This window comes from Nymphaea colorata, chromosome 1 (assembly GCF_008831285.2).
Source record: "Nymphaea colorata isolate Beijing-Zhang1983 chromosome 1, ASM883128v2, whole genome shotgun sequence".
In the NCBI taxonomy this organism is placed as follows: domain Eukaryota; kingdom Viridiplantae; phylum Streptophyta; class Magnoliopsida; order Nymphaeales; family Nymphaeaceae; genus Nymphaea; species Nymphaea colorata.
The window spans coordinates 5,646,333-5,673,221 of NC_045138.2; the positions used below are offsets into that span (position 1 = coordinate 5,646,333).

The 26,889-nt window shown below is 37.7% G+C and overlaps 2 protein-coding genes across 2 annotated transcripts; both read left to right on the plus strand.

The window, feature by feature from the left end:
* The first annotated feature begins 95 nt into the window (after positions 1-95).
* On the plus strand, positions 96-9,166 carry LOC116249341 (cytochrome P450 CYP82D47-like). The gene is made up of 3 exons (XM_050075608.1): positions 96-1,025; positions 2,333-2,503; positions 8,684-9,166. Exons 1-3 carry the CDS (start codon positions 120-122, stop codon positions 9,164-9,166), a joined length of 1,560 nt encoding a protein of 519 aa, XP_049931565.1. The 5' UTR covers positions 96-119.
* A 1,697-nt stretch (positions 9,167-10,863) lies between these two features.
* On the plus strand, positions 10,864-26,667 carry LOC126409212 (cytochrome P450 82A3-like). Its single transcript, XM_050075609.1, has 3 exons — positions 10,864-11,757; positions 13,091-13,354; positions 26,569-26,667. The coding sequence occupies exons 1-3, from the start codon at positions 10,888-10,890 to the stop codon at positions 26,665-26,667; spliced, it is 1,233 nt and encodes a 410-aa protein (XP_049931566.1). The 5' UTR covers positions 10,864-10,887.
* Positions 26,668-26,889: the final 222 nt, after the last annotated feature.

The window sequence follows — 26,889 nt, forward strand, 5'->3', positions numbered from 1 at the left end:
ACCAAAAAATTAAAATGTTTATTTCTTTTTTTCTCTTACCTAAGTGTTTTGTGGTATATATATACAAACATAGCTACCAAGCACCAAGCACCAAGACTGAAAATACCCTCACCACATCTATGGATTCCATCAGGCTGGTAGCAGAGGGTTTAGCAGCTCTGCTCGCTCTTTTCTTCATCTGCAATATTTGGCAAAAGAAGAAAAGAGAAGCAAGAGGCCGACTACCAGAACCGGGCGGTCGTTGGCCAATAGTCGGACACCTTGGCCTGCTGACGGGAACCACACCTCTCTATAGAACTCTCGCTGCTCTTTCAGAGAAGCTGGGGCCTCTCTTCAGTCTCCAATTGGGACAAAGGCGTGCCATTGTGGTGAGCAGCATGGACCTCGCCAGGGAGTGCTTCACTGTCAATGACCGAGCCTTTGCCGGTCGGCCTCAGCTAGAAGGTTGGAAACGCCTTGGCTACAATCGTGCCATGTTCGTATTCAGCCCATATGGACCTTACTTTCTTGAACTCCGCAAGATCGTCGCCAACAAGCTGCTCTCAAGCCAGCAACTCCGACTGGTCAAACACATCCAGGTCGACGAAGTGGGTTCCTTGCTGCAGCGATTGTATCGCAGTTGCAGCAACCTTGAGCCGGTTGAGATGAACCATCATTTGACCTGGTTGGCTATGAACATCGTCCTCAGGGTGGTCGCCGGAAAACGGTACTTTGATTTAGGCGGTGAAGGAAAAGAGTTTAGAGAAGCTCTCGGTGAATTTAACAATCTAGTTGGTACGTTCACCCTCTCTGACGCGATCCCGTGGCTGGGGTGGCTAGATCTGAGTGGCCACCTGCAGGCCATGAAGAGGGTTCACCAGAAGATGGATGAAGTTGCCTCGGCTTGGCTTGCAGAGCACCGCCGGAAGGAGTCCAGTGGCGCCGGTGAGGAGAGTGACTTGATGGACGTGCTCATTAAAGAATTAAAAGACGGCCACTTGTCGGAAAATCATCAAACTGACGCTATAATTAAGGCCACCGCTACGGTGCGTTACCACCTCTCTCTCTTTTCCTCTTTTTTTTTTCCTAAGGTAAAACTTGAGAGATTTTGACAATAAAAAAATATGTGCATAACATACATGCTTGGCGTTTGACAGATTGCATCTAAGATTCATAGGACTTGAAAACCGTGGTTTTAGATCTGACTTTTCTCTTTCAATCTTAATTCTAACCTTTAAGCTTTCGACATAGAGAAGTAAAATAAGAATGTCAAGTATGAATCTTAGGTCGCATGATTCTTTTGTCATATCAACAAAAGCAAACCACGTCAGGTTCATGTGAGATTTATGAATTTTCAGAACTGAAGTAATAAACTCCCCCTGAAGTTTAATTTTCTAATGGTTAATTACCAAAAATCTGGGTGACCGTGCTTTTTTCTATTCTAAATATTTCAGATTCTTCTTACTAACAGATTTGGATATTTGCTTCTTTTGGTGATTTAGTTTGAAGCATGTTTTATAACTTTAAGCATTTCTTGCCAAACCAAGCTGATTAAGTAAACGTTTTACCACCCTATTTAAACTGATAAGATTTTGGGTCCTTCTCATCGCCTAATTTCTGTTTGCAACATGGGAAGCCAAAAAACTAAGAGAAATGAGAGTATCATATATACACAGTATATTAATACTAGAAGAGTTTTTCGGTTGTGCTTGATTCCACATGGATCTTAGATCTAAGGAATCACAAATCCATGATAGATAAAATCCACATTTCAATCAAATTGTGAGCTTCCCATGATAGATAAAATCATGGCCCCTGATTTTAAATCTTCAAGATTGGAGATCCATATATTTAAGAGAGCTTCCCCACAATCTTAAATCAGGCATGTTTTTATAGTTTATATCCGAGGGGTGTTTGATAGCCTCAGATTTGAAATTCAAGGTGATTTGGGTTCATTGGGAATCTCAAATCTACATGCGTTAGGTCAGATCCGACATCAATTGTAAGGTTTTATTTATAAACTAAGGATCTCAGTTCTTCTTTTTCACATAATGGCAAAATCTAGGGTTTGTTTATGTTGTAGTTCTACATAAAAGGGATATTAGATCAGCCTCTGAACTGGGATCTCATGCTACCAGCCACACATTTAGTAGTTTCCGTAAAGTTCAAATGGCTTTTCACTGAATGTTCTTTGCTCTATATACATTTAAATCATTCCTCTGATAACAAATAAAAGAAATTGCTCCATACCTACTTTTTATTCATGTTTGCTTGTAGCACTTTCAATTCTCTAGCATCAGTAAAGGGCATAGATCTGTTTACTACCAATCTCCATTGTAATGAATTATTCCAGGTTTTGGTAGTAGCCGGGACAGAGAGCATGGCAGTCACACTTGAGTGGGCTCTCTCTCTCTTGCTAAATAACCCACATCTCTTAAAGAAAGCCCAAGATGAGTTTGACTCCCAGGTCGGCAAAGAGCGACAAGTGGATGAATCAGATCTCAGTAACTTGCCTTATTTGCAAGCTATAGTCAAAGAGACAATTTTTAATGAAAAAATTGAAAGGTTGTTTCTTTTTTGCTCTGTTTGGTGTTATATATATACAAACATAGCTACCGAGCACCAAGTCTCAAAAATACCATCATCACATCCATGGATTCCATAGAGCTGGTAGCAGGCTCTTCTTGCCCTTTTCTTTCTTGAGAGTGCGAGAAAAGAGTTTTGTGTGTTGTTCCTAACAACTGGTATCAGAGCCAGGTTCGTTCGCGATAGAAACAATGGCATTGGAAGAAAGAAAAGTCAGAATCGAGAAGTTCGACAGTAAAGATTTTGGATTTTGAAAGATGCAGATCGATGACTTCTTGTATCAGAAGAAACTACATGAACTACTCATGGAAGCGAAGCCCACAACAATGGCTGACGCAGATTGGCAGTTGCTGGATAGACAAGCCCTTGGAGTCATCCGGTTGACGTTGGCCAGAAACGTCGCCTTCAACATTGTTAACGAGAAGACGACAGGAAGTCTGATGAAGACGCTAACAGATATATACGAAAAAACATTTTGCTACGAATAAGGTATATTTGATGCATCGATTATTTAATTTGAAAATGGCTGAAGGTGTCTCTGTTATGGATCACATAAATGAGTTCAATGTTATTACTTCTCAATTGTGTTTTGTGGATATTAAATTTGATGATGAGGTTCAAGCCCTAATTTTGCTGTCATCTCTATCGAAGAGTTTGAGTGCCACTGTGACCGCCGTTAGTAGTTCATCGGTGTCAAGTAAATTGAAGTTTAGTGGTGATCGAGATTTAATACTTAGTGAGGACATTCGTAGAAGAGAGACAGGAGAACCTCTCGATCTGCCATAAATGTTCATAACAGGAGCAGAACTAGTCAACGCTACCAAGACCGTAGAAGGTCCAAATCTAAGAGAATGAGTCAATCCAAACCTTGAAGTGATGGTTGTTGGAACTGTGGTAAGCGAGGACACCAAAAAAGAGACTGCAGGTTATTGAAAAAGAAAAACACAAATAATGAGGATGATTCAGAAAAATGCAGCAACAGAAGATATAGGTGATGCACTTGCTTTGAATATACACAACTCTATAGAGTCTTGGATTTTAAACTCTAGTGCATCTTTTTATTAAACATATTCTAATGAAAGTATGCACAACAACTATGTTGCAGGAAAATTTGACAGAGTATATTTTGCAGATGATGAACCTCTGGATATTGTAGGGAAATGTGAGGTTCACATTAAAATGCAAAATGAACATGTATGGAAGTTAAAAGATGTCAGACATGTCCCAGAGTTGAAGTCCCAGAGTTGAAGAGGAATCTCATTTCAATCGGGCAATTAGATGACGAAGGCTATGTTACTATCTTTGTTAGCGGATCTTAGAAGATAACCAAAGGTGCTATGGTTATAGCACGAGGTCACAAATTTGGCACATTGTACATAACTGCAGATGTGAAAGACACAGTGGTTGTGGCGAAATGTGAGAATAGATCCTTGTTGTGGCATTGCAGGCTTGGGCATATGAGTGAGAAGAGAATGAAGATCATGGCAACAAATAACAAGTTGCATGACTTGAAATCTGTAGACATTGGGCTATGTGAAGACTGTGTCTTCGGGAAACAGAAAATTGTCACTTTCTCCAAAGTTGGACGACCTCCTAAGAAGGAAAAGCTAGAGTTTGTGCATACTAATGTTTGGAGACCTGTTCTAGTTCGTTCTCTTGGAGGATCCTTATACTATGTCACAATCCTTTCTGATTGTATCAGAAAGGTGTTGGTCTATTTTCTCAATCTGACGTGTTTAATGTTTTTAAAAGGTATAAAGCAGAAGTAGAAAATCAGACTACAAAGAAGATTAAGTGTCTACGGTCAAACAATGGTGGTGAGTATGACAGCAAAGAGTTTAAAGACTTTTGTGCAGATCATAGGATTCGAACACAAAGGACAATCCCTAAAAAACCACGACAAAATGGAGTTGTAGAAAGAATGAACAGAACCCTTTGTGAAAGAGCAAAGAGCATGAGACTGTATTCAAGCTTGCCAAAGATTTTTTGGGCTGATGCAATCAATACAGTTGCATACTTGACAAATTATGGGCCTTTTGTTCCTTTGGACTATGGGATACATGAAAAAGCCTGAATCGGTAAAGAGGTAAATCTTGCATACTTAAGAGTCTTTGGTTGTGTCTCTTACATTCATATAGACTCGAATAAAAGGGATAAATTAGATCTAAGCCCAGAAAATGTTATTTCATTGGTTATGGAAATGATGAGTTTGGATATTATTTTCAATATGATAAAGCGAAGAAAATTATTTGACATAATGACATAGTGTTCAATGAAATGGCTCTGTACAAAGACAGTGATAGTCTTATGTCTGATAAGATGAACATCATGACACAAATGAAGACATTGTAGAACTTCAAAATGTCTGTGAAGATGATGTTGCAATTAAGACTCAAGATAGAAACAGTCAGATGGAACAAGAACCAAGCACATCCCAACCTCCATTGAGGAGATCAAGTAGAAGACCAAAACCAAATCAAATATATTCTCCTTATTTATATTACTTACTGTTAACTGATGTCGGAGAACACGAGTGTTTTGATGAAGCAATGCAGGTTACAGATTCAATTAAGTGAGAGTCAACTATGAAAGAAGAGATGGACTCTTTACATGCTAACAGAACATGGAAACTAACTGAGCTTCCTTGTGGAAAGAAGTCATTGCAAAACAAATAGGTATACAGGATTAAAGAAGAAGCAGCTGGAAGAAAAAAGTATAAAACAAAGTTAGTAGTGAAAGGTTTTCAACAAAAAGAATGTATAGATTATACAGAAATTTTCTCTCTTGTTATTAAACTAACTACTATAAGATTGGTATTAAGTTTAGTTGCAGCTAAAAATTTATATTTGGAGCAACTAGATGTAAAAACTGCATTCTTTCATGAGGATTTGGAGAAAGATATTTATATGATGCAACCTGAATGTTTCTAGGTACAAAAAAATGAAAGCTTGTATGCAAGTTAGAGAAGAGTCTCTATGGTTTAAAACAGGCACTAACATAGCGGTAGAAAAAGTTTGATAACTTTACGGGAAGAAATGCCTTTAAGAAGTGTGATATGGATCATTGTTATTATTTTAAGAACTTTGATAGTTGTTATATAATTTTACTATTGTATATGGATGATATGCTTATTGCATGCTCAAATTTGCAAGAGATCAATTCTTTGAAAGAACAACTATCAAAGAAGTTTGAAATGAAAGATCTAGGTGCTGCGAAACAAATCCTTGGGATGAGAATAAGTAGGAACAGTAAGACAGACACCTTAAATTTGTCTAAACAAAATTATATTGAGAAGATCTTGTGCAGGTTTAAGATGCAAAATGTCAAACCTATTAGTACGCCGCTTGCTAGTCATTTCAAATTGTCCAAGGATTTGTCACTCAAGACAGATGAAGAGCATGAAAAAATGTCAAGGATAGGAACTTTAGGTATGAGTCTTTGTTTTAAGAAAAATGAATTTCTTTTGCATGGCTTTGTGGATGCAGATTTGGGTGGTGATCTTGACAGCAGGAGAAGCACCACTGGGTACATTTACACCATAGGAAGAACCTGTGTTAGTTGGGTTTCACAGCTTCAAAAAGTTGTTGTGTTGTCTACTACTGAAGTTGAATATATTGTAGATACAAAAGGCAGTAAAGAGATGATTTGGCTAAAAAGTATTCTAAAAGAATTGAATGTAAAGGAAGAGAAGTGTTCTCTCTTATGACAGTCAAAGTGCAATTCATTTAGCCAAGAATTCAGTGTTCCATGCTAAAACAAAGCATATTGATTTGAAGTATCATTTCATTAGAGATTTATTGGAAGAGAAGATACTATCTGTTGAAAAGATTCGTGGAACAGAGAATCCAACAGGCATGTTGACAAAGTCAGTGACTGCTAAGAAACTGAGGTTATGTTTAACCTTAGTTGGTCTCCAAAGTTGATTGATGATAAGGCATCGCACAGGTTGAGTATGTGATATACAAGCACTTGATCTATAGTGCGAGATTGTTGATGTATGGAACTTGATCTATACTGGACACTCATATACAATGTCGTGGATCCAGTGGTGCTTCTCCTGCTTAGAGGCTCGTGCTTTTTCTTTATGTAAAGGCATTTATGTCATTTTGTATAAATGCAGGTTTGCCCTAATCCTTATGTTGTGAGGGAGACTATAGTTTCTTCTTTGGTCTTCTCTCTGAGAGTGAATAGTGAAAGATCTGTGCGACCGTGAACGTAAGAGATATTGCTCTGAACCACGTAAATCTTTGTCTTTTTCCTTGTTGTTTTTATCCCTCTCTTGAGAGTGCGAGAGGAGAGTTTTATGTGTTGTTCCTAACACCTTCGCCGGTCATCCGTCGTTAGAAACTTTTGAACGCCTTGGACATCGTCCTCGGTCACTGGAAAACGGTACTTTGATTTGGACGGTGAATGAAAAGAGTTTAGTGAAGCTTTGAATGAGTTTGTCAATCTACTTGGTACGTTCATCGTCTCTCCTCAAAGCCATGAAGAGCGTTCACCTTAAGATGGATGAAGTTGCCTCGGCTTGGCTTGCAAGCACCGCCGGAAGAAATCCAATAGCGCCAGCGAGAAGAGAGACCTGATTGACGTGCTCATTGCGGGAATTTCCAAACGTCAAACTTGAGAGATTTTGGCAGTAAAAAAAAATATACATAACATACTTATCGTGCGTTTGACAGTCTGGATTTCAGATTCTTTTGTCACATACCACGCCAGGTTTATATGAGATTTATGGATTTCAGACCCGAAGTAATCAAACTCATCTTTTGTTTTTCTAATATTTAATTATCAAAAAGTTTGGTGCCATGTCTATTTAATATTTTGGATTTTTCTTACTAACCGATTTTGATGTTTGTTTCTTTTTGTGATTTAAGTTATTTTTTTATAACTTTCACCATTTTCTTGTCATTTTAGCTTGTGCCATCACCTTGCCAACTATTTAACCAGATTTCTTTCCATCGAGCTCTCATCATCCTTACCAAATTTCATATTTTTATTTTGTAACTTCTTTTTAGAAAATTTTCTAAGACATCCTTAAAAATAATTAAAAGAAAAAGACACTTAACCTGAACTTTCATATTGCTAAAAATACCCTTAGGCTTCGCACTACTAATAAAAAGCTTTTTTTTTTCAAAAAGGCCACAATTTCTAAGCAGATTTGTTAATTTGTATTATTTTTTTACTGCTTCGATAACATTAATGCATGATTAGTTATATCTAATGACTTTGTTTTCTATCTATATACTTAAAACAATTATAAATTTTTTTTGTTAGCGTTATAATGATTTTGAAGGAAATTAAACCTAAATACAATTAATTTACTTGTCAATTTAGCAAGAAAAGCAGAGACATTCCCCTCTTTCCATTGCCTTCAAGGTGCAAGGTTGTTTTTGGTCCTTAAGATGCTCCTACACGAATCAAACTGACGATCAGACAACAATCTGTCAATCCGACCAACTACAGTCTACACACAATTGATGCACTACCTTATATATATATATGTCCATACAAAAAGTGAAAACATATAGGTTGCGTTTATTTCACCATGGATTTGAGATTCTCTGTGATCTGATATCCCTAGGATCTCAAATCCATGAATTTAAGATCATATATCTCTTCCTCCCTCTCTCCCCCACCCAAAAAAAAAAACTGATCTTAAATTAATGGTTTTGAATAAGGATGTGTGGTTCTCTTTGATTTCAAATTCTCGAGATTTGAGAACTATGGATCCTCGTGATTTGAGACCTATAGGTTTATTATCAGACCCCCATCCAATTTTATATTTAAAAGGCGTTTGATTGCCTTGGATCTGAAATTTGAGGTGATTTGGGATCATTGTGAATCTCAAATCCACATTTTTTGCCTCACACCCCCTCACATCTAAAATTCTTCTTTTTCACATATTGGTAAAAATCTAGTGTTTGTTGGTCTTACACAAAAGGGACTTTACTGATGGCCCTTTACTTCCTCTGATAACAAATCACACTTGAGTGGCCTCTCTCTCTCTCTCTTCACAACACCACATATCTTAAAGAAAGCCCAAGATGAATTGGACTACCATGTGGGCAAAGACCAACAAGTGGACGAATCAGACATCAACAACTTGCCTTACTTGCAGGCCATAGTCAAAGAGTCAATGCCCCTATACCCAGCAACACCGCTTTTGCTCCCACACGAGTCAATGGAACCCATTCAACTTGGTGGGTTCGACGTGCCAGTTGGCTCAACGCCGTTCGTTAACACGTGGAAGATTCATCGCGACCCGACATTGTGGACGGACCCAGAAGAGTTCAAGCCAGAGAGGTTCTTGAGCAGCAACAATGAGATGACCAGCTTTGGTGGTCAGGACTTTTCCTTCTTGCCATTTGGGTCAGGAAGGAGGTTCTGCATTGGCTGGCGGATGGCCATGCAATTTATTCACTTAACTTTGGCACGCTTGCTGCAGGGCTTTGAATGGTCTACGCCCATGGATGAGCCGATTGACATGACCGAGGGACATGGCCTAGTCCTGCCCAAAGCAACTCTGTTTAGAGTCCTTTTGAGGCTTCATCTCCCTTCTAGTGTGTGCTATAATATTTCCAATGATATGGCAGATTCATAATTTGAAACGAAGAATGAGGTCATAAGAAATTAGAATGTTAGATAAAAGGAAAATTGTGGATGTTGCATGTTAATTAATTGATATCAGTTGGGGTGTTTGAATAGGTAATAAGTCTCATTTCCAAAGGGTTTGCTGCAACGGCCGGGGCAGCGGATTGTAGGCGGCCAGTTCCTTCAATTATTTTTCCATTTTTAAGAAATGAGTAAAAACTTTTAAAATATCTGTAGAAAATTTTACTACCAATAATAATTCTGTAATCAATAGCGTCACGTATGTGATTTCTGTATGCATAGTTCCATGGATGGACATTCCATTTCAATATACGTAATGTTATTCTGGAAACAAATTACAATGCATACAGAAACATTCATTTAGATAATAAAATAAGATAACATTTTCACGATAAAATACTAAAGTAGTAGTGATCTAAAGGGAGCTTAAAAGTGAACAAAAGAAGTACCATCTAGATCTATCCAACCATTTACGTTGCCTTTGATTACAGCAGATTTGATATCCACTGTTTTTAAATCCGAACCCAAATCCAATTTCAAATTCACACTTTTATACCAAACTGGGAATTTAAAAGACTAACAAGAAGCAGCTCTTGGCAAGACGGAACATATACCTCCCAAAATAATCCCGCATAGATTTTTCTTGCACCACAGAGTTTGTGGTTTTTTTTTTTTTTGCGTATTGAGGTGTAAAAATGACTCATCTATAAAAGAGACAATCCTACAAAGATAAAAGATGGAAAGTGGAAGATATAAAGTCCTCAATATGTTTGTTTTTTTTTTGAAAACGGCAAAAATGTCCCTATGCCTTTTTTGGTGTGCATTTATTGCATGCACTAGGGTGGTGCTCACAACTGGATCCACCTAGTTCTTTTGTGGTTGGCTTTCTAATGTGTGCAAAATTTTTTAATGTCTACATAAATTAAAGCACATTCATATTTAATATTGTCATAGTGTCCCATTAATCTACTCCATAGATTCATGGGATCATGACACATTGCTCATATTATCAAATGGTCTCAATCTGGTCCACAGGAATGATGCGGCTGTCGTGGATTATATGGTTCTAACAATTCAATCAGTCTCCAAAATATCATATTGCAAACGATAGAAGAATGCTATTGGTAGTAAAGTCTAAGTCTAAGAAGGAGGCTACCATCATTGTCCTATAGTGATCTCTTGTGGGGTGGACAAGATCTCCAAGCCCAATCATCAAAGAAACTCATCCATATATGAGGAATATTGATTGGTATAAACCAAACAAATAGGTCAAGGACAAAAACCAAACCTTTAACTATGATGTTTAAAGCGTTTTTTTTGGAAGTATAACCGTACCAATATGATATTAAGGATAGGTAATATGATATTAAGGATAGGTTGATGTGAAATATATATTAATTTGATCCATTTCTAGGTTTTAATAGTGTTTTTATGACAAGAAAATAAATGAATGGCTGTCATAGCGTCTACATTTTGATAATAGAAAAAACAACATTTTTCGTGTGTAAAAACAAGTTGATTCAAAGCACGTGTTATATCAAAATATTTTTTTATAAATATATTAGAATGGTTATATTTTATTTTAAGATAACTTTTTAACCAAAAAATTAAAATGTTTATTTCTTTTTTTCTCTTACCTAAGTGTTTTGTGGTATATATATACAAACATAGCTACCAAGCACCAAGACTGAAAATACCCTCACCACATCTATGGATTCCATCAGGCTGGTAGCAGAGGGTTTAGCAGCTCTGCTCGCTCTTTTCTTCATCTGCAATATTTGGCAAAAGAAGAAAAGAGAAGCAAGAGGCCGACTACCAGAACCGGGCGGTCGTTGGCCAATAGTCGGACACCTTGGCCTGCTGACGGGAACCACACCTCTCTATAGAACTCTCGCTGCTCTTTCAGAGAAGCTGGGGCCTCTCTTCAGTCTCCAATTGGGACAAAGGCGTGCCATTGTGGTGAGCAGCATGGACCTCGCCAAGGAGTGCTTCACTGTCAATGACCGAGCCTTTGCCGGTCGGCCTCAGCTAGAAGGTTGGAAACGCCTTGGCTACAATCGTGCCATGTTCGTATTCAGCCCATATGGACCTTACTTTCTTGAACTCCGCAAGATCGTCGCCAACAAGCTGCTCTCAAGCCAGCAACTCCGACTGGTCAAACACATCCAGGTCGACGAAGTGGGTTCCTTGGTGCAGCGATTGTATCGCAGTTGCAGCAACCTTGAGCCGGTTGAGATGAACCATCATTTGACCTGGTTGGCTATGAACATTGTCCTCAGGGTGGTCGCCGGAAAACGGTACTTTGATTTAGGCGGTGAAGGAAAAGAGTTTAGAGAAGCTCTCGGTGAATTTAACAATCTAGTTGGTACGTTCACCCTCTCTGACGCGATCCCGTGGCTGGGGTGGCTAGATCTGAGTGGCCACCTGCAGGCCATGAAGAGGGTTCACCAGAAGATGGATGAAGTTGCCTCGGCTTGGCTTGCAGAGCACCGCCGGAAGGAGTCCAGTGGCGCCGGTGAGGAGAGTGACTTGATGGACGTGCTCATTAAAGAATTAAAAGACGGCCACTTGTCGGAAAATCATCAACTGACCTAATTAAGGCCACGTATGCGTTACCACCTCTCTCTCTTTTCCTCTTTTTTTTTTCCTAAGGTAAAACTGAGAGATTTTGACAATAAAAAAATATGTGCATAACATACATGCTTGGCGTTTGACAGATTGCATCTAAGATTCATAGGACTTGAAAACCGTGGTTTTAGATCTGACTTTTCTCTTTCAATCTTAATTCTAACCTTTAAGCTTTCGACATAGAGAAGTAAAATAAGAATGTCAAGTATGAATCTTAGGTCGCATGATTCTTTTGTCATATCAACAAAAGCAAACCACATCAGGTTCATGTGAGATTTATGAATTTTCAGAACTGAAGTAATAAACTCCCCCTGAAGTTTAATTTTCTAATGGTTAATTACCAAAAATCTGGGTGACCGTGCTTTTTTCTCTTCTAAATATTTCAGATTCTTCTTACTAACAGATTTGTATATTTGCTTCTTTTGGTGATTTAGTTTGAAGCATGTTTTATAACTTTAAGCATTTCTTGCCAAACCAAGCTGATTAAGTAAACGTATTACCACCCTATTTAAACTGATAAGATTTTGGGTCCTTCTCATCGCCTAATTTCTGTTTGCAACATGGGAAGCCAAAAAACTAAGAGAAATGAGAGTATCATATACACACAGTATATTAATACTAGAAGAGTTTTTAGGTTGTGCTTGATTCCACATGGATCTTAGATCTAAGGAATCACAAATCCATGATAGATAAAATCCACATTTCAATCAAATTGTGAGCTTCCCATGATAGATAAAATCATGGCCCCTGATTTTAAATCTTCAAGATTGGAGATCCATATATTTAAGAGAGCTTCCCCACAATCTTAAATCAGGCATGTTTTTATAGTTTATATCCGAGGGGTGTTTGATAGCCTCAGATTTGAAATTCAAGGTGATTTGGGTTCATTGGGAATCTCAAATCTACATGCTTTAGGTCAGATCCGACATCAATTGTAAGGTTTTATTTATAAACTAAGGATCTCAGTTCTTCTTTTTCACATAATGGCAAAATCTAGGGTTTGTTTATGTTGTAGTTCTACATAAAAGGGATATTAGATCAGCCTCTGAACTGGGATCTCATGCTACCAGCCACACATTTAGTAGTTTCCGTAAAGTTCAAATGGCTTTTCACTGAATGTTCTTTGCTCTATATACATTTAAATCATTCCTCTGATAACAAATAAAAGAAATTGCTCCATACCTACTTTTTATTCATGTTTGCTTGTAGCACTTTCAATTCTCTAGCATCAGTAAAGGGCATAGATCTGTTTACTACCAATCTCCATTGTAATGAATTATTCCAGGTTTTGGTAGTAGCCGGGACAGAGAGCACGGCAGTCACACTTGAGTGGGCTCTCTCTCTCTTGCTAAATAACCCACATCTCTTAAAGAAAGCCCAAGATGAGTTAGACTGCCAGGTCGGCAAAGAGCGACAAGTGGATGAATCAGATCTCAGTAACTTGCCTTATTTGCAAGCTATAGTCAAAGAGACAATGCGCCTACACCCAACCGGACCACTTTTGGTCCCACACGAGTCAACGGAACCAGTTCAACTTGGTGGGTTCGAGGTGCCGGTTGGCTCAATCCTGTTGTTAATGTGTGGAAGATTCATCATGACCCGACATTGTGGATCGACCCAGAAGAATTCAAGCCAGAGAGGTTCTTGAGCAGCCGCAATGTGATGACCGGCTTTGGTGGTCAGGACTTTGCGTTCTTGCCATTTGGATCGGGAAGGAGGATCTGCGTTGGCCGGCGGATGGCCATGCAAGTTCTTAACCTAACTTTGGCATGCTTGCTGCAGAGCTTTGAATGGTCTACACCCATGAATGAGCCGGTTGACATGACCGTGGGACATGGCCTAACCCTGCCCAAAGCAACTCCGCTTAGAGTGCTTTTGAGGCCCCGTCTCCCACCCCACCTCTATTAGTTACTTGTTTTTAGTATTAGTTACTTGTTTTTAGTGTATGCTATAACATTACCAATAATATGGCAGGTTCATGGTTTCATTTTTGAGAATAAACTTTTCCAGTTGAATTCAAAATGAATAACGAGGTGATAAGAAATTGGAATGTTAGAGAAAAGGAAGTTCTGGGTGTTGCATGTTAATTGATCATGTTGGGGTGTCTGAATAGGTAATGAGTTTCAAGGAGTATAGTGTAGCTGGTTGGATTAGTGGATCAGTCAAAACATAGTCAATTTCAAATTGAATTCTTGTGGATGCTACTTTTTTTGTCTTAAAACTACCGTAGACACTACTCTCTAAGTTGATGGAAGCAACCATAAGCTCATCTGGGTGAAGTTGAAGGTATTTCAACCTCTCACCTCAGCGGTGGGTTCCCTCCTGCGCACCCAAACTGAATAAATAACGACGGAAGTGGGGTGAAACAGTTTGTGATGCATATTTTAATTTGAAATTGATGCATGGATTGGTGCGGTGCCACAAATTAATCTATAGTTCTGCAGAATCAATTTCTTATGATGGGGTGACCTATGAAAAATATAAATTGAAAGAAAAAAAGTATTCTAAACATTCTGTCTGTCTTATCCAAGCTCGCACACATCGTAAAAGTACTATGTCTCATGACTGTTGTTGCACATATGGTCGAATGAGGTATATTTGATGGATTTTTGTGATATTATCGCCGCCATGTTTGATTGGTTGAGCTATACAGTATGAAAATTTAAAGGAAAACACGGTAACATTCTGGAAATCACCAAATAAAATTGGCACACATTGGCCAGATTTTGAGCGCTGATAGGTAAAATTAAAGCAGAGAACAACTAGTTTTTTAGTAATAATATAAAACAATTTTTAACATAACCGTTGGGTTAGATCACCTCATTGTGGAGGATCCTATCCAAACCCAGGTGGAAGGTGAAAAGGCTTTTTTTTTGCACTCGTACTTGAGTGGAAAGCATTGAAAAGATGCAAATAAGAAACAATTTTGTGGATTGAAATTACAAAAGTTTAAATAGAAGAGGGAAGAAAAGGGGATTGGATGTTTTTATGTGATTCTTGGCTTGGGGTTTTCTTCTTCGTTGCTTGGGGTTTTTATGTTCTCTACTCACTGGAAACCCAGATGGGGTACAAGTAAACCCTTCAATTTGAGGGTTGCGATTCAAACTTTTACATCCCAAGAATGTAGCACTCATGGGAACTGAATGACATATCTTCTAATCATCTACTTATCCGATGAACTATACTATGTCCCTTAAATCTATTGGGTGGAGTTTTTCAGTTGCTAACGGAGGAATTTTAATGTTTTTTTGTTTTTACCATATTAAAATTATACATTGTTGAAAAGTCATCACTAACATGGTATGATATGATAAAACAGCCAGAGACATATTTAATGCTTGTGAGCTGTGGGAACTTCCCCTCAACCCGTATTAGACATGTTTCCCCACGGCCTGACGGCCCCCCCTAGAGGGAGGAGAAGGCCCCACTGGCCACCACCGGGGCCCACATGTCATGTGGGAGAGGAGCCCATTAAATAAGCTCTTACCCCACTCTAAACACTCATAGAACTTTACTGCTTTTACCCCACTCTAAACACTCACAGAACTTTACTGTCTAGATTTTCTGTCTCATGATTGTTTTCTCTATTGTCCAAATCATTATTGGCTTGATTTTCTATCTCATGATTGTTTTCCCTATTGTCCAAAATATCATGAAATATGTGAAGGAGTTTTATCTGCATATCAATTATTATCAATGGCACATCTAAACTTTTTAACCATATAATAGCCCTTTTTTTGCTTCACTTGTAAATTTCTAAAAGGAAAGGGAAAGGAAAAAGAAAAAAGAAGAGAAAATCTTCAAATATTATAAGGAGGGTAGAACAATGTTCTTTTGAAAAGTCTAATTAGTTGGGGGGAAATGAATTGACCCTGCTGCTGCTTTTGGAGGCATGTTTTTGGTTCCCCATCTGGTTGTTGGTCATAAGTCTTTTTCTGTTATTTAATGTAAGGAAGATGTAAACTTTTTCAGATTCAGGTAATCTAAAGTACATTGAAAATTGAATATGTTTAAATTCAATATTAACAAAAGAAAATCAAAATCATATTTTAATTATTTACATCCTTAAATTAAACAAAAAAAAAATCTCGTGTCTCTCTTGAGGGTCGTAACAGAAAACATTATTTTTGAAAAATATATATCAAAATAAAGAAGAAATAATACATGAATAGTCAAGTAAGATGACCTGATAATGTAAAATTTTGAGGGGAAATTAGCATGAGATTCAGTGACCATTGAAGGGGGGAAAATATAAAAAAAGCTTTATTGACCTTTTCCCCATAATTAGATTTGACCTAGAAAAGAAAAAGAAAAAAAATGTTTAAAATGAAAACTGATATTCTGTACAATTTTCTCATACTATATATGTACAAAAATTTAGTTTTGTATTTAAGATTATGAGGGATCTTCAAGGGCTTATAAAGAAGGTCATTACTAAATGGTTGTTCTGGTTCTTACCCATTTTCTGGGTAGAAGCTCAAACTGCTATGGGGCGAGTTAGGATCCGTCGAACCAAAGGTCCCAAGCCCAACAGTGGGTCGGGTTGGTACAAAAGTCGCCATCATTGTCCTGCGGTAATCTCTTGTGGGGTCGCCAAGATCTTGAAGTCCAATTATCAAAGAACCCCATTTTAAGAAATTGGGGCACGTATTGACGTAAAATATTAGAATAAACTGGTCATAGCATCTACGTTTGATAATAGAAAAAAATGAATGGCGGTCATAGCATCTACATTTGATAATAGAAAAATCAACATTACAACATTTTTCACGTAAAAACAAGTTGATGCAAAGCATGTGTTATATCAAAGTATTTTTGACAAATATATTAGGATGGTTATTTTATATTTAAAACAACTTTTAATGAAAAAATTGAAAGGTTTGTTTCTTTTTTGCTCTGTTTGGTGTTATATATATACAAACATAGCTACCGAGCACCAAGTCTGCAAAATACCATCATCACATCCATGGATTCCATAGAGCTGGTAGCAGGCTCTTCTTGCCCTTTTCTTTCTTGAGAGTGCGAGAAAAGAGTTTTGTGTGTTGTTCCTAACAACTGGTATCAGAGCCAGGTTCGTTCGCAATAGAAACAATGGCATTGGAAGAAAGAAAAGTCAGAATCGAGAAGTTCGACGGTAAAGATTTTGGATTCTGAAAGATGCAGATCGATGACTACTTGTATCAGAAGAAACTGCATGAACTACTCATGGAAGCGAAGCCCACAACAATGGCTGACACAGATTGGCAGTTGCTGGATAGACAAGCCCTTGGAGTCATCCGGTTGACGCTGGCCAGAAACGTCGCCTTCAACATTGTTAACGAGAAGACGACAGGAAGTCTGATGAAGACGCTAACAGATATATACGAAAAAACATTTTGCTACGAATAAGGTATATTTGATGCATCGATTATTTAATTTGAAAATGGCTGAAGGTGCCTCTGTTATGGATCACATAAATGAGTTCAATATTATTACTTCTCAATTGTGTTTTGTGGATATTAAATTTGATGATGAGGTTCAAGCCCTAATTTTGCTGTCATCTCTATTAGAGTGTTTGAGTGCCACTGTGACCGCCGTTAGTAGTTCATCGATGTCAAGTAAATTGAAGTTTAGTGGTGATCGAGATTTAATACTTAGTGAGGACATTCGTAGAAGAGAGACAGGAGAACCTCTCGATCTGCCATAAATGTTCATAACAGGGGCAGAACTAGTCAACGCTACCAAGACCGTAGAAGGTCCAAATCTAAGAGAATGAGTCAATCCAAACCTTGAAGTGATGGCTGTTGGAACTGTGGTAAGCGAGGACACCAAAAAAGAGACTGCAGGTTATTGAAAAAGAAAAACACAAATCATGAGGATGATTCAGAAAAATGCAGCAACAGAAGATATAGGTGATGCACTTGCTTTGAATATACACAACTCTATAGAGTCTTGGATTTTAAACTCTAGTGCATCTTTTTATTAAACATATTCTAATGAAAGTATGCACAACAACTATGTTGCAGGAAAATTTGACAGAGTATATTTTGCAGATGATGAACCTCTGGATATTGTAGGGAAATGTGAGGTTCACATTAAAATGCAAAATGAACATGTATGGAAGTTAAAAGATGTCAGACATGTCCCAGAGTTGAAGTCCCAGAGTTGAAGAGGAATCTCATTTCAATCGGGCAATTAGATGACGAAGGCTATGTTACTATCTTTGTTAGCGGATCTTAGAAGATAACCAAAGGTGCTATGGTTATAGCACGAGGTCACAAATTTGGCACATTGTACATAACTGCAGATGTGAAAGACACAGTGGTTGTGGTGAAATGTGAGAATAGATCCTTGTTGTGGCATTGCAGGCTTGGGCATATGAGTGAGAAGAGAATGAAGATCATGGCAACAAATAACAAGTTGCATGACTTGAAATCTGTAGACATTGGGCTATGTGAAGACTGTGTCTTCGGGAAACAGAAAATTGTCACTTTCTCCAAAGTTGGACGACCTCCTAAGAAGGAAAAGTTAGAGTTTGTGCATACTAATGTTTGGAGACCTGTTCTAGTTCGTTCTCTTGGAGGATCCTTATACTATGTCACAATCCTTTCTGATTGTATCAGAAAGGTGTTGGTCTATTTTCTCAATCTGACGTGTTTAATGTTTTTAAAAGGTAGAAAGCAGAAGTAGAAAATCAGACTACAAAGAACATTAAGTGTCTACGGTCAAACAATGGTGGTGAGTATGACAGCAAAGAGTTTAAAGACTTTTGTGCAGATCATAGGATTCGAACACAAAGGACAATCCCTAAAAAACCACGACAAAATGGAGTTGTAGAAAGAATGAACAGAACCCTTTGTGAAAGAGAAAGAGCATGAGACTGTATTCAGGCTTGCCAAAGATTTTTGGGCTGATGCAATCAATACAGTTGCATACTTGACAAATTATGGGCCTTCTGTTCCTTTGGACTATGGGATACATGAAAAAGCCTGAATCGGTAAAGAGGTAAATCTTGCATACTTAAGAGTCTTTGGTTGTGTCTCTTACATACATATAGACTCGAATAAAAGGGATAAATTAGATCTAAGCCCAGAAAATGTTATTTCATTGATTATGGAAATGATGAGTTTGGATATTATTTTCAATATGATAAAGCGAAGAAAATTATTAGACATAATGACATAGTGTTCAATGAAATGGCTCTGTACAGAGAGTGATAGTCTTATGTCTGATAAGATGAACATCATGACACAAATGAAGACATTGTAGAACTTCAAAATGTCTGTGAAGATGATGTTGCAATTAAGACTCAAGATAGAAACAGTCAGATGGAACAAGAACCAAGCACATCCCAACCTCCATTGAGGAGATCAAGTAGAAGACCAAAACCAAATCGAATATATTCTCCTTATTTATATTACTTACTGTTAACTGATGTCGGAGAACACGAGTGTTTTGATGAAGCAATGCAGGTTACAGATTCAATTAAGTGAGAGTCAACTGTGAAAGAAGAGATGGACTCTTTCATGCTAACAGAACATGGAAACTAACTGAGCTTCCTTGTGGAAAGAAGTCATTGCAAAACAAATAGGTATACAAGATTAAATAAGAAGCAGCAGGAAGAAAAAAGTATAAAGCAAGGTTAGTAGTGAAAGGTTTTCAACAAAAAGAAGGTATAGATTATACATAAATTTTCTCTCTTGTTATTAAACTAACTACTATAAGATTGGTATTAAGTTTAGTTGCAGCTGAAAATTTATATTTGGAGCAACTAGATGTAAAAACTGCATTCTTTCATGAAGATTTGGAGAAAGATATTTATATGATGCAACCTGAATGTTTCTAGGTACAAAAAAATGAAAGCCTTGTATGCAAGTTAGAGAAGAGTCTCTATGGTTTAAAACAGGCACTAACATAGTGGTAGAAAAAGTTTGATAACTTTACGGGAAGAAATGCCTTTAAGAAGTGTGATATGGATCATTGTTATTATTTTAAGAACTTTGATAGTTGTTATATAATTTTACTATTATATATGGATGATATGCTTATTACATGCTCAAATTTGCAAGAGATCAATTCTTTGAAAGAACAACTATCAAGAAGTTTGAAATGAAAGATCTAAGTGCTGCGAAACAAATCTTTGGGATGAGAATAAGTAGGAACAGTAAGACAGACACCTTAAATTTGTCTAAACAAAATTATATTGAGAAGATCTTGTGCAGGTTTAAGATGCAAAATGTCAAACCTATTAGTACGCCGCTTGCTAGTCATTTCAAATTGTCCAAGGATTTGTCACTCAAGACAAATGAAGAGCATGAAAAAATGTCAAGGATAGGAACTTTAGGTATGAGCCTTTGTTTTAAGAAAAATGAATTTCTTTTGCATGGCTTTGTGGATGCAGATTTGGGTGGTGATCTTGACAGCAAGAGAAGCACCACTGGGTACATTTACACCATAGAAAGAACCTGTATTAGTTGGGTTTCACAACTTCAAAAAGTTGTTGTGTTGTCTACTACTGAAGTTGAATATATTGTAGATACAAAAGGCAGTAAAGAGATGATTTGGCTAAAGACTATTCTAAAAGAATTGAATGTAAAGGAAGAGAAGTGTTCTCTCTTATGAAGTCAAAGTGCAATTCATTTAGCCAAGAATTCAGTGTTCCATGCTAAAACAAAGCATATTGATTTGAAGTATCATTTCATTAGAGATTTGTTGGAAGAGAAGATACTATCTATTGAAAAGATTCGTGAAACAGAGAATCCAACAGGCATGTTGACAAAGTCAGTGACTGCTAAGAAACTGAGGTTATGTTTAACCTTAGTTGGTCTCCAAAGTTGATTGATGAGAAGGCATCGCACAGGTTGAATATGTGATATACAAGCACTTGATCTATAGTGCGAGATTGTTGATGTATGGAACTTGATCTATACTAGACACTCATATACGATGTTGTGGATCCAGTGGTGCTTCTCTTGCTTAGAGGCTCGTGCTTTTTTTTATGTAAAGGCATTTATGTTATTTTGTATAAATGCAGGTTTGCCATAATCCTTATGTTGTGAGGGAGACTATAGTTTCTTCTTTGGTCTTCTCTCTAAGAGTGAATAGTGAAAGATCTGTGCGACCGTGAACGTAAGAGATATTGCTCTGAACCATGTAAATCTTTGTTTTTTCCTTGTTGCTTTTATCCCTCTCTTGAGAGTGCGAGAGGAGAGTTTTATGTGTTGTTCCTAACACCTTCACCGGTCATCCGTCGTTAGAAACTTTTGAACGCCTTGGACATCGTCCTCAAGTCACTGGAAAACGGTACTTTGATTTGGACGGTGAATGAAAAGAGTTTAGTGAAGCTTTGAATGAGTTTGTCAATCTACTTGGTACGTTCATCGTCTCTCCTCAAAGCCATGAAGAGCGTTCACCTTAAGATGGATGAAGTTGCCTCGGCTGGCTTGCAAGCACCGCCGGAAGAAATCCAATAGCGCCAGCCAGAAGAGAGACCTGATTGACGTGCTCATTAAAGAATTCATTAAAGAATTAGAAGACGGCCACCGGTATGGTACGTTACCACCTCTCCTCTTTTCCTCCTGTTTGTTCTTATGTTTGTTCTTAAGTAAAGAAACACTAAAATCGCTAAGCTATTGTCAACCGCCATTTGCTGGGAATTTCCAAACGTCAAACTTGAGAGATTTTGGCAGTAAAAAAAAATATACATAACATACTTATCGTGCGTTTGACAGTTTGGATTTCAGATTCTTTTGTCACATACCACGCCAGGTTTATATGAGATTTATGGATTTCAGACCCGAAGTAATCAAACTCATCTTTGTTTTTCTAATATTTAATTATCAAAAAGTTTGGTCGCCATGTCTATTTAATATTTTGGATTTTTCTTACTAACCGATTTGATGTTTGTTTCTTTTTGTGATTTAAGTTATTTTTTTATAACTTTCACCATTTTCTTGTCATTTTAGCTTGTGCCATCACCTTGCCAACTATTTAACCAGATTTCTTTCCATCGAGCTCTCATCATCCTTACCAAATTTCATATTTTTATTTGTAACTTCTTTTAGAAAATTTTCTAAGACATCCTTAAAAATAATTAAAAGAAAAAGACACTTAACCTGAACTTTCATATTGCTAAAAATACCCTTAGGCTTCGCACTACTAATAAAAAAGCTTTTTTTTTTCAAAAAGGCCACAATTTCTAAGCAGATTTGTTAATTTGTATTATTTTTTACTGCTTCGATAACATTAATGCATGATTAGTTATATCTAAATGACTTTGTTTTCTATCTATATACTTAAAACAATTATAAAATTTTTTTTGTTAGCGTTATAATGATTTTGAAGGAAATTAAACCTAAATACAATTAATTTACTTGTCAATTTAGCAAGAAAAGCAGAGACATTCCCCTCTTTCCATTGCCTTCAAGGTGCAAGGTTGTTTTTGGTCCTTAAGATGCTCCTACACGAATCAAACTGACGATCAGACAACAATCTGTCAATCCGACCAACTACAGTCTACACACAATTGATGCACTACCTTATATTATATATATATATTATATATGTCCATACAAAAAGTGAAAACATATAGGTTGCGTTTATTTCACCATGGATTTGAGATTCTCTGTGATCTGATATCCCTAGGATCTCAAATCCATGAATTTAAGATCATATATCTCTTCCTCCCTCTCTCCCCACCCAAAAAAAAAACTGATCTTAAATTAATGGTTTTGAATAAGGATGTGTGGTTCTCTTTGATTTCAAATTCTCGAGATTTGAGAACTATGGATCCTCGTGATTTGAGACCTATAGGTTTATTATCAGACCCCATCCAATTTATATTAAAAGGCGTTTGATTGCCTTGGATCTGAAATTTAAGGTGATTTGGGATCATTGTGAATCTCAAATCCACATTTTTTGCCTCACACCCCTCAAATCTCAAATTCTTCTTTTTCACATATTGGTAAAAATCTAGGTTTGTTGGTCTTACACAAAAGGGACTTTACTGATGACCCTTTACTTCCTCTGATAACAAATCACACTTGAGTGGCCTCTCTCTCTCTCTCTTCACAACACCACATATCTTAAAGAAAGCCCAAGATGAATTGGACTACCATGTGGGCAAAGACCAACAAGTGGACGAATCAGACATCAACAACTTGCCTTACTTGCAGGCCATAGTCAAAGAGTCAATGCCCCTATACCCAGCAACACCGCTTTTGCTCCCACACGAGTCAATGGAACCCATTCAACTTGGTGGGTTCGACGTGCCAGTTGGCTCAACGCCGTTCGTTAACGCGTGGAAGATTCATCGCGACCCGACATTGTGGACGGACCCAGAAGAGTTCAAGCCAGAGAGGTTCTTGAGCAGCAACAATGAGATGACCAGCTTTGGTGGTCAGGACTTTCCTTCTTGCCATTTGGGTCAGGAAGGAGGTTCTGCATTGGCTGGCGGATGGCCATGCAATTTATTCACTTAACTTTGGCACGCTTGCTGCAGGGCTTTGAATGGTCACGCCCATGGATGAGCCGATTGACATGACCGAGGGACATGGCCTAGTCCTGCCCAAAGCAACTCTGTTTAGAGTCCTTTTGAGGCTTCATCTCCCTTCTAGTGTGTGCTATAATATTTCCAATGATATGGCAGATTCATAATTTGAAACGAAGAATGAGGTCATAAGAAATTAGAATGTTAGATAAAAGGAAATTGTGGATGTTGCATGTTAATTAATTGATATCAGTTGGGGGTGTTTGAATAGGTAATAAGTCTCATTTCCAAAGGGTTTGCTGCAACGGCCGGGCAGCGGATTGTAGGCGGCCAGTTCCTTCAATTATTTTCCATTTTAAGAAATGAGTAAAAACTTTTAAATATCTGTAGAAAATTTTACTACCAATAATAATTCTGTAATCAATAGCGTCACGTATGTGATTTCTGTATGCATAGTTCCATGGATGGACATTCCATTTCAATATACGTAATGTTATTCTGGAAACAAATTACAATGCATACAGAAACATTCATTTAGATAATAAAATAAGATAACATTTTCACGATAAAATACTAAAGTAGTAGTGATCTAAAGGGAGCTTAAAAGTGAACAAAAGAAGTACCATCTAGATCTATCCAACCATTTACGTTGCCTTTGATTACAGCAGATTTGATATCCACTGTTTTTAAATCCGAACCCAAATCCAATTTCAAATTCACACTTTTATACCAAACTGGGATTTAAAAGACTAACAAGAAGCAGCTCTTGGCAAGACGGAACATATACCTCCCAAAATAATCCCGCATAGATTTTTCTTGCACCACAGAGTTTGTGGTTTTTTTTTTTTTGCGTATTGAGGTGTAAAAATGACTCATCTATAAAAGAGACAATCCTACAAAGATAAAAGATGGAAAGTGGAAGATATAAAGTCCTCAATATGTTTGTTTTCTTTTTTGAAAACGGCAAAAATGTCCCTATGCCTTTTTTGGTGTGCATTTATTGCATGCACTAGGGTGGTGCTCACAACTGGATCCACCTAGTTCTTTTGTGGTTGGCTTTCTAATGTGTGCAAAATTTTTTAATGTCTACATAAATTAAAGCACATTCATATTTAATATTGTCATAGTGTCCCATTAATCTACTCCATAGATTCATGGGATCATGACACATTGCTCATATTATCAAATGGTCTCAATCTGGTCCACAGGAATGATGCGGCTGTCGTGGATTATATGGTTCTAACAATTCAATCAGTCTCCAAAATATCATATTGCAAACGATAGAAGAATGCTATTGGTAGTAAAGTCTAAGTCTAAGAAGGAGGCTACCATCATTGTCCTATAGTGATCTCTTGTGGGGTGGACAAGATCTCCAAGCCCAATCATCAAAGAAACTCATCCATATATGAGGAATATTGGGTATAAACCAAACAAATAGGTCAAGGACAAAAACCAAACCTTTAACTATGATGTTTAAAGCGTTTTTTTTGGAAGTATAACCGTACCAATATGATATTAAGGATAGGTAATATGATATTAAGGATAGGTTGATGTGAAATATATATTAATTGATCCATTTCTAGGTTTTAATAGTGTTTTTATGACAAGAAAATAAATGAATGGCTGTCATAGCGTCTACATTTTGATAATAGAAAAAACAACATTTTTCGTGTGTAAAAACAAGTTGATTCAAAGCACGTGTTATATCAAAATATTTTTTTATAAATATATTAGAATGGTTATATTTTATTTTAAGATAACTTTTTAACCAAAAAATTAAAATGTTTATTTCTTTTTTTCTCTTACCTAAGTGTTTTGTGGTATATATATACAAACATAGCTACCAAGCACCAAGCACCAAGACTGAAAATACCCTCACCACATCTATGGATTCCATCAGGCTGGTAGCAGAGGGTTTAGCAGCTCTGCTCGCTCTTTTCTTCATCTGCAATATTTGGCAAAAGAAGAAAAGAGAAGCAAGAGGCCGACTACCAGAACGGGCGGTCGTTGGCCAATAGTCGGACACCTTGGCCTGCTGACGGGAACCACACCTCTCTATAGAACTCTCGCTGCTCTTTCAGAGAAGCTGGGGCCTCTCTTCAGTCTCCAATTGGGACAAAGGCGTGCCATTGTGGTGAGCAGCATGGACCTCGCCAAGGAGTGCTTCACTGTCAATGACCGGAGTGCTTCACTGTCAATGACCGAGCCTTTGCCGGTCGCCTCAGCTAGAAGGTTGGAACGCCTTGGCTACAATCGTGCCATGTTCGTATTCAGCCCATATGGACCTTACTTTCTTGAACTCCGCAAGATCGTCGCCAACAAGCTGCTCTCAAGCCAGCAACTCCGACTGGTCAAACACATCCAACCTAGAAGAGTTTTTAGGTTGTGCTTGATTCCACATGGATCTTAGATCTAAGGAATCACAAATCCATGATAGATAAAATCCACATTTCAATCAAATTGTGAGCTTCCCATGATAGATAAAATCATGGCCCCTGATTTTAAATCTTCAAGATTGGAGATCCATATATTTAAGAGAGCTTCCCCACAATCTTAAATCAGGCATGTTTTTATAGTTTATATCCGAGGGGTGTTTGATAGCCTCAGATTTGAAATTTAAGGTGATTTGGGTTCATTGGGAATCTCAAATCTACATGCTTTAGGTCAGATCCGACATCAATTGTAAGGTTTTATTTATAAACTAAGGATCTCAGTTCTTCTTTTTCACATAATGGCAAAATCTAGGGTTTGTTTATGTTGTAGTTCTACATAAAAGGGATATTAGATCAGCCTCTGAACTGGGATCTCATGCTACCAGCCACACATTTAGTAGTTTCCGTAAAGTTCAAATGGCTTTTCACTGAATGTTCTTTGCTCTATATACATTTAAATCATTCCTCTGATAACAAATAAAAGAAATTGCTCCATACCTACTTTTTATTCATGTTTGCTTGTAGCACTTTCAATTCTCTAGCATCAGTAAAGGGCATAGATCTGTTTACTACCAATCTCCATTGTAATGAATTATTCCAGGTTTTGGTAGTAGCCGGGACAGAGAGCATGGCAGTCACACTTGAGTGGGCTCTCTCTCTCTTGCTAAATAACCCACATCTCTTAAAGAAAGCCCAAGATGAGTTAGACTGCAGGTCGGCAAAGAGCGACAAGTGGATGAATCAGATCTCAGTAACTTGCCTTATTTGCAAGCTATAGTCAAAGAGACAATGCGCCTACACCCAACCGGACCACTTTTGGACCCACACGAGTCAACGGAACCAGTTCAACTTGGTGGGTTCGAGGTGCCGGTTGGCTCAATCCTGTTTGTTAATGTGTGGAAGATTCATCACGACCCGACATTGTGGGCGACCCAGAAGAATTCAAGCCAGAGAGGTTCTTGAGCAGCCGCAACGAGATGACCGGCTTTGGTGGTCAGGACTTTGCGTTCTTGCCATTTGGATCGGGAAGGAGGATCTGTGTTGGCCGGTGGATGGCCATGCAAGTTCTTCACCTAACTTTGGCATGCTTGCTGCAGAGCTTTGAATGGTCTACACCCATGAATGAGCCGGTTGACAATGACCGTGGGACATGGCCTAACCCTGCCCAAAGCAACTCAGCTTAGA

Coding starts and splice junctions, on each gene's coding strand:
- LOC116249341 (XM_050075608.1), top strand. CDS start 120: ATGGATTCCATCAGGCTGGTAGCAGAGGGTTTAGCAGCTCTGCTCGCT. Junction 1,026..2,332: donor TAATTAAGGCCACCGCTACG/GTGCGTTACCAC, acceptor GAATTATTCCAG/GTTTTGGTAGTAGCCGGGAC. Junction 2,504..8,683: donor GTAACTTGCCTTATTTGCAA/GCTATAGTCAAA, acceptor CCTTACTTGCAG/GCCATAGTCAAAGAGTCAAT.
- LOC126409212 (XM_050075609.1), top strand. CDS start 10,888: ATGGATTCCATCAGGCTGGTAGCAGAGGGTTTAGCAGCTCTGCTCGCT. Junction 11,758..13,090: donor ACGGCCACTTGTCGGAAAAT/CATCAACTGACC, acceptor GAATTATTCCAG/GTTTTGGTAGTAGCCGGGAC. Junction 13,355..26,568: donor TTCAACTTGGTGGGTTCGAG/GTGCCGGTTGGC, acceptor GGTGGGTTCGAG/GTGCCGGTTGGCTCAATCCT.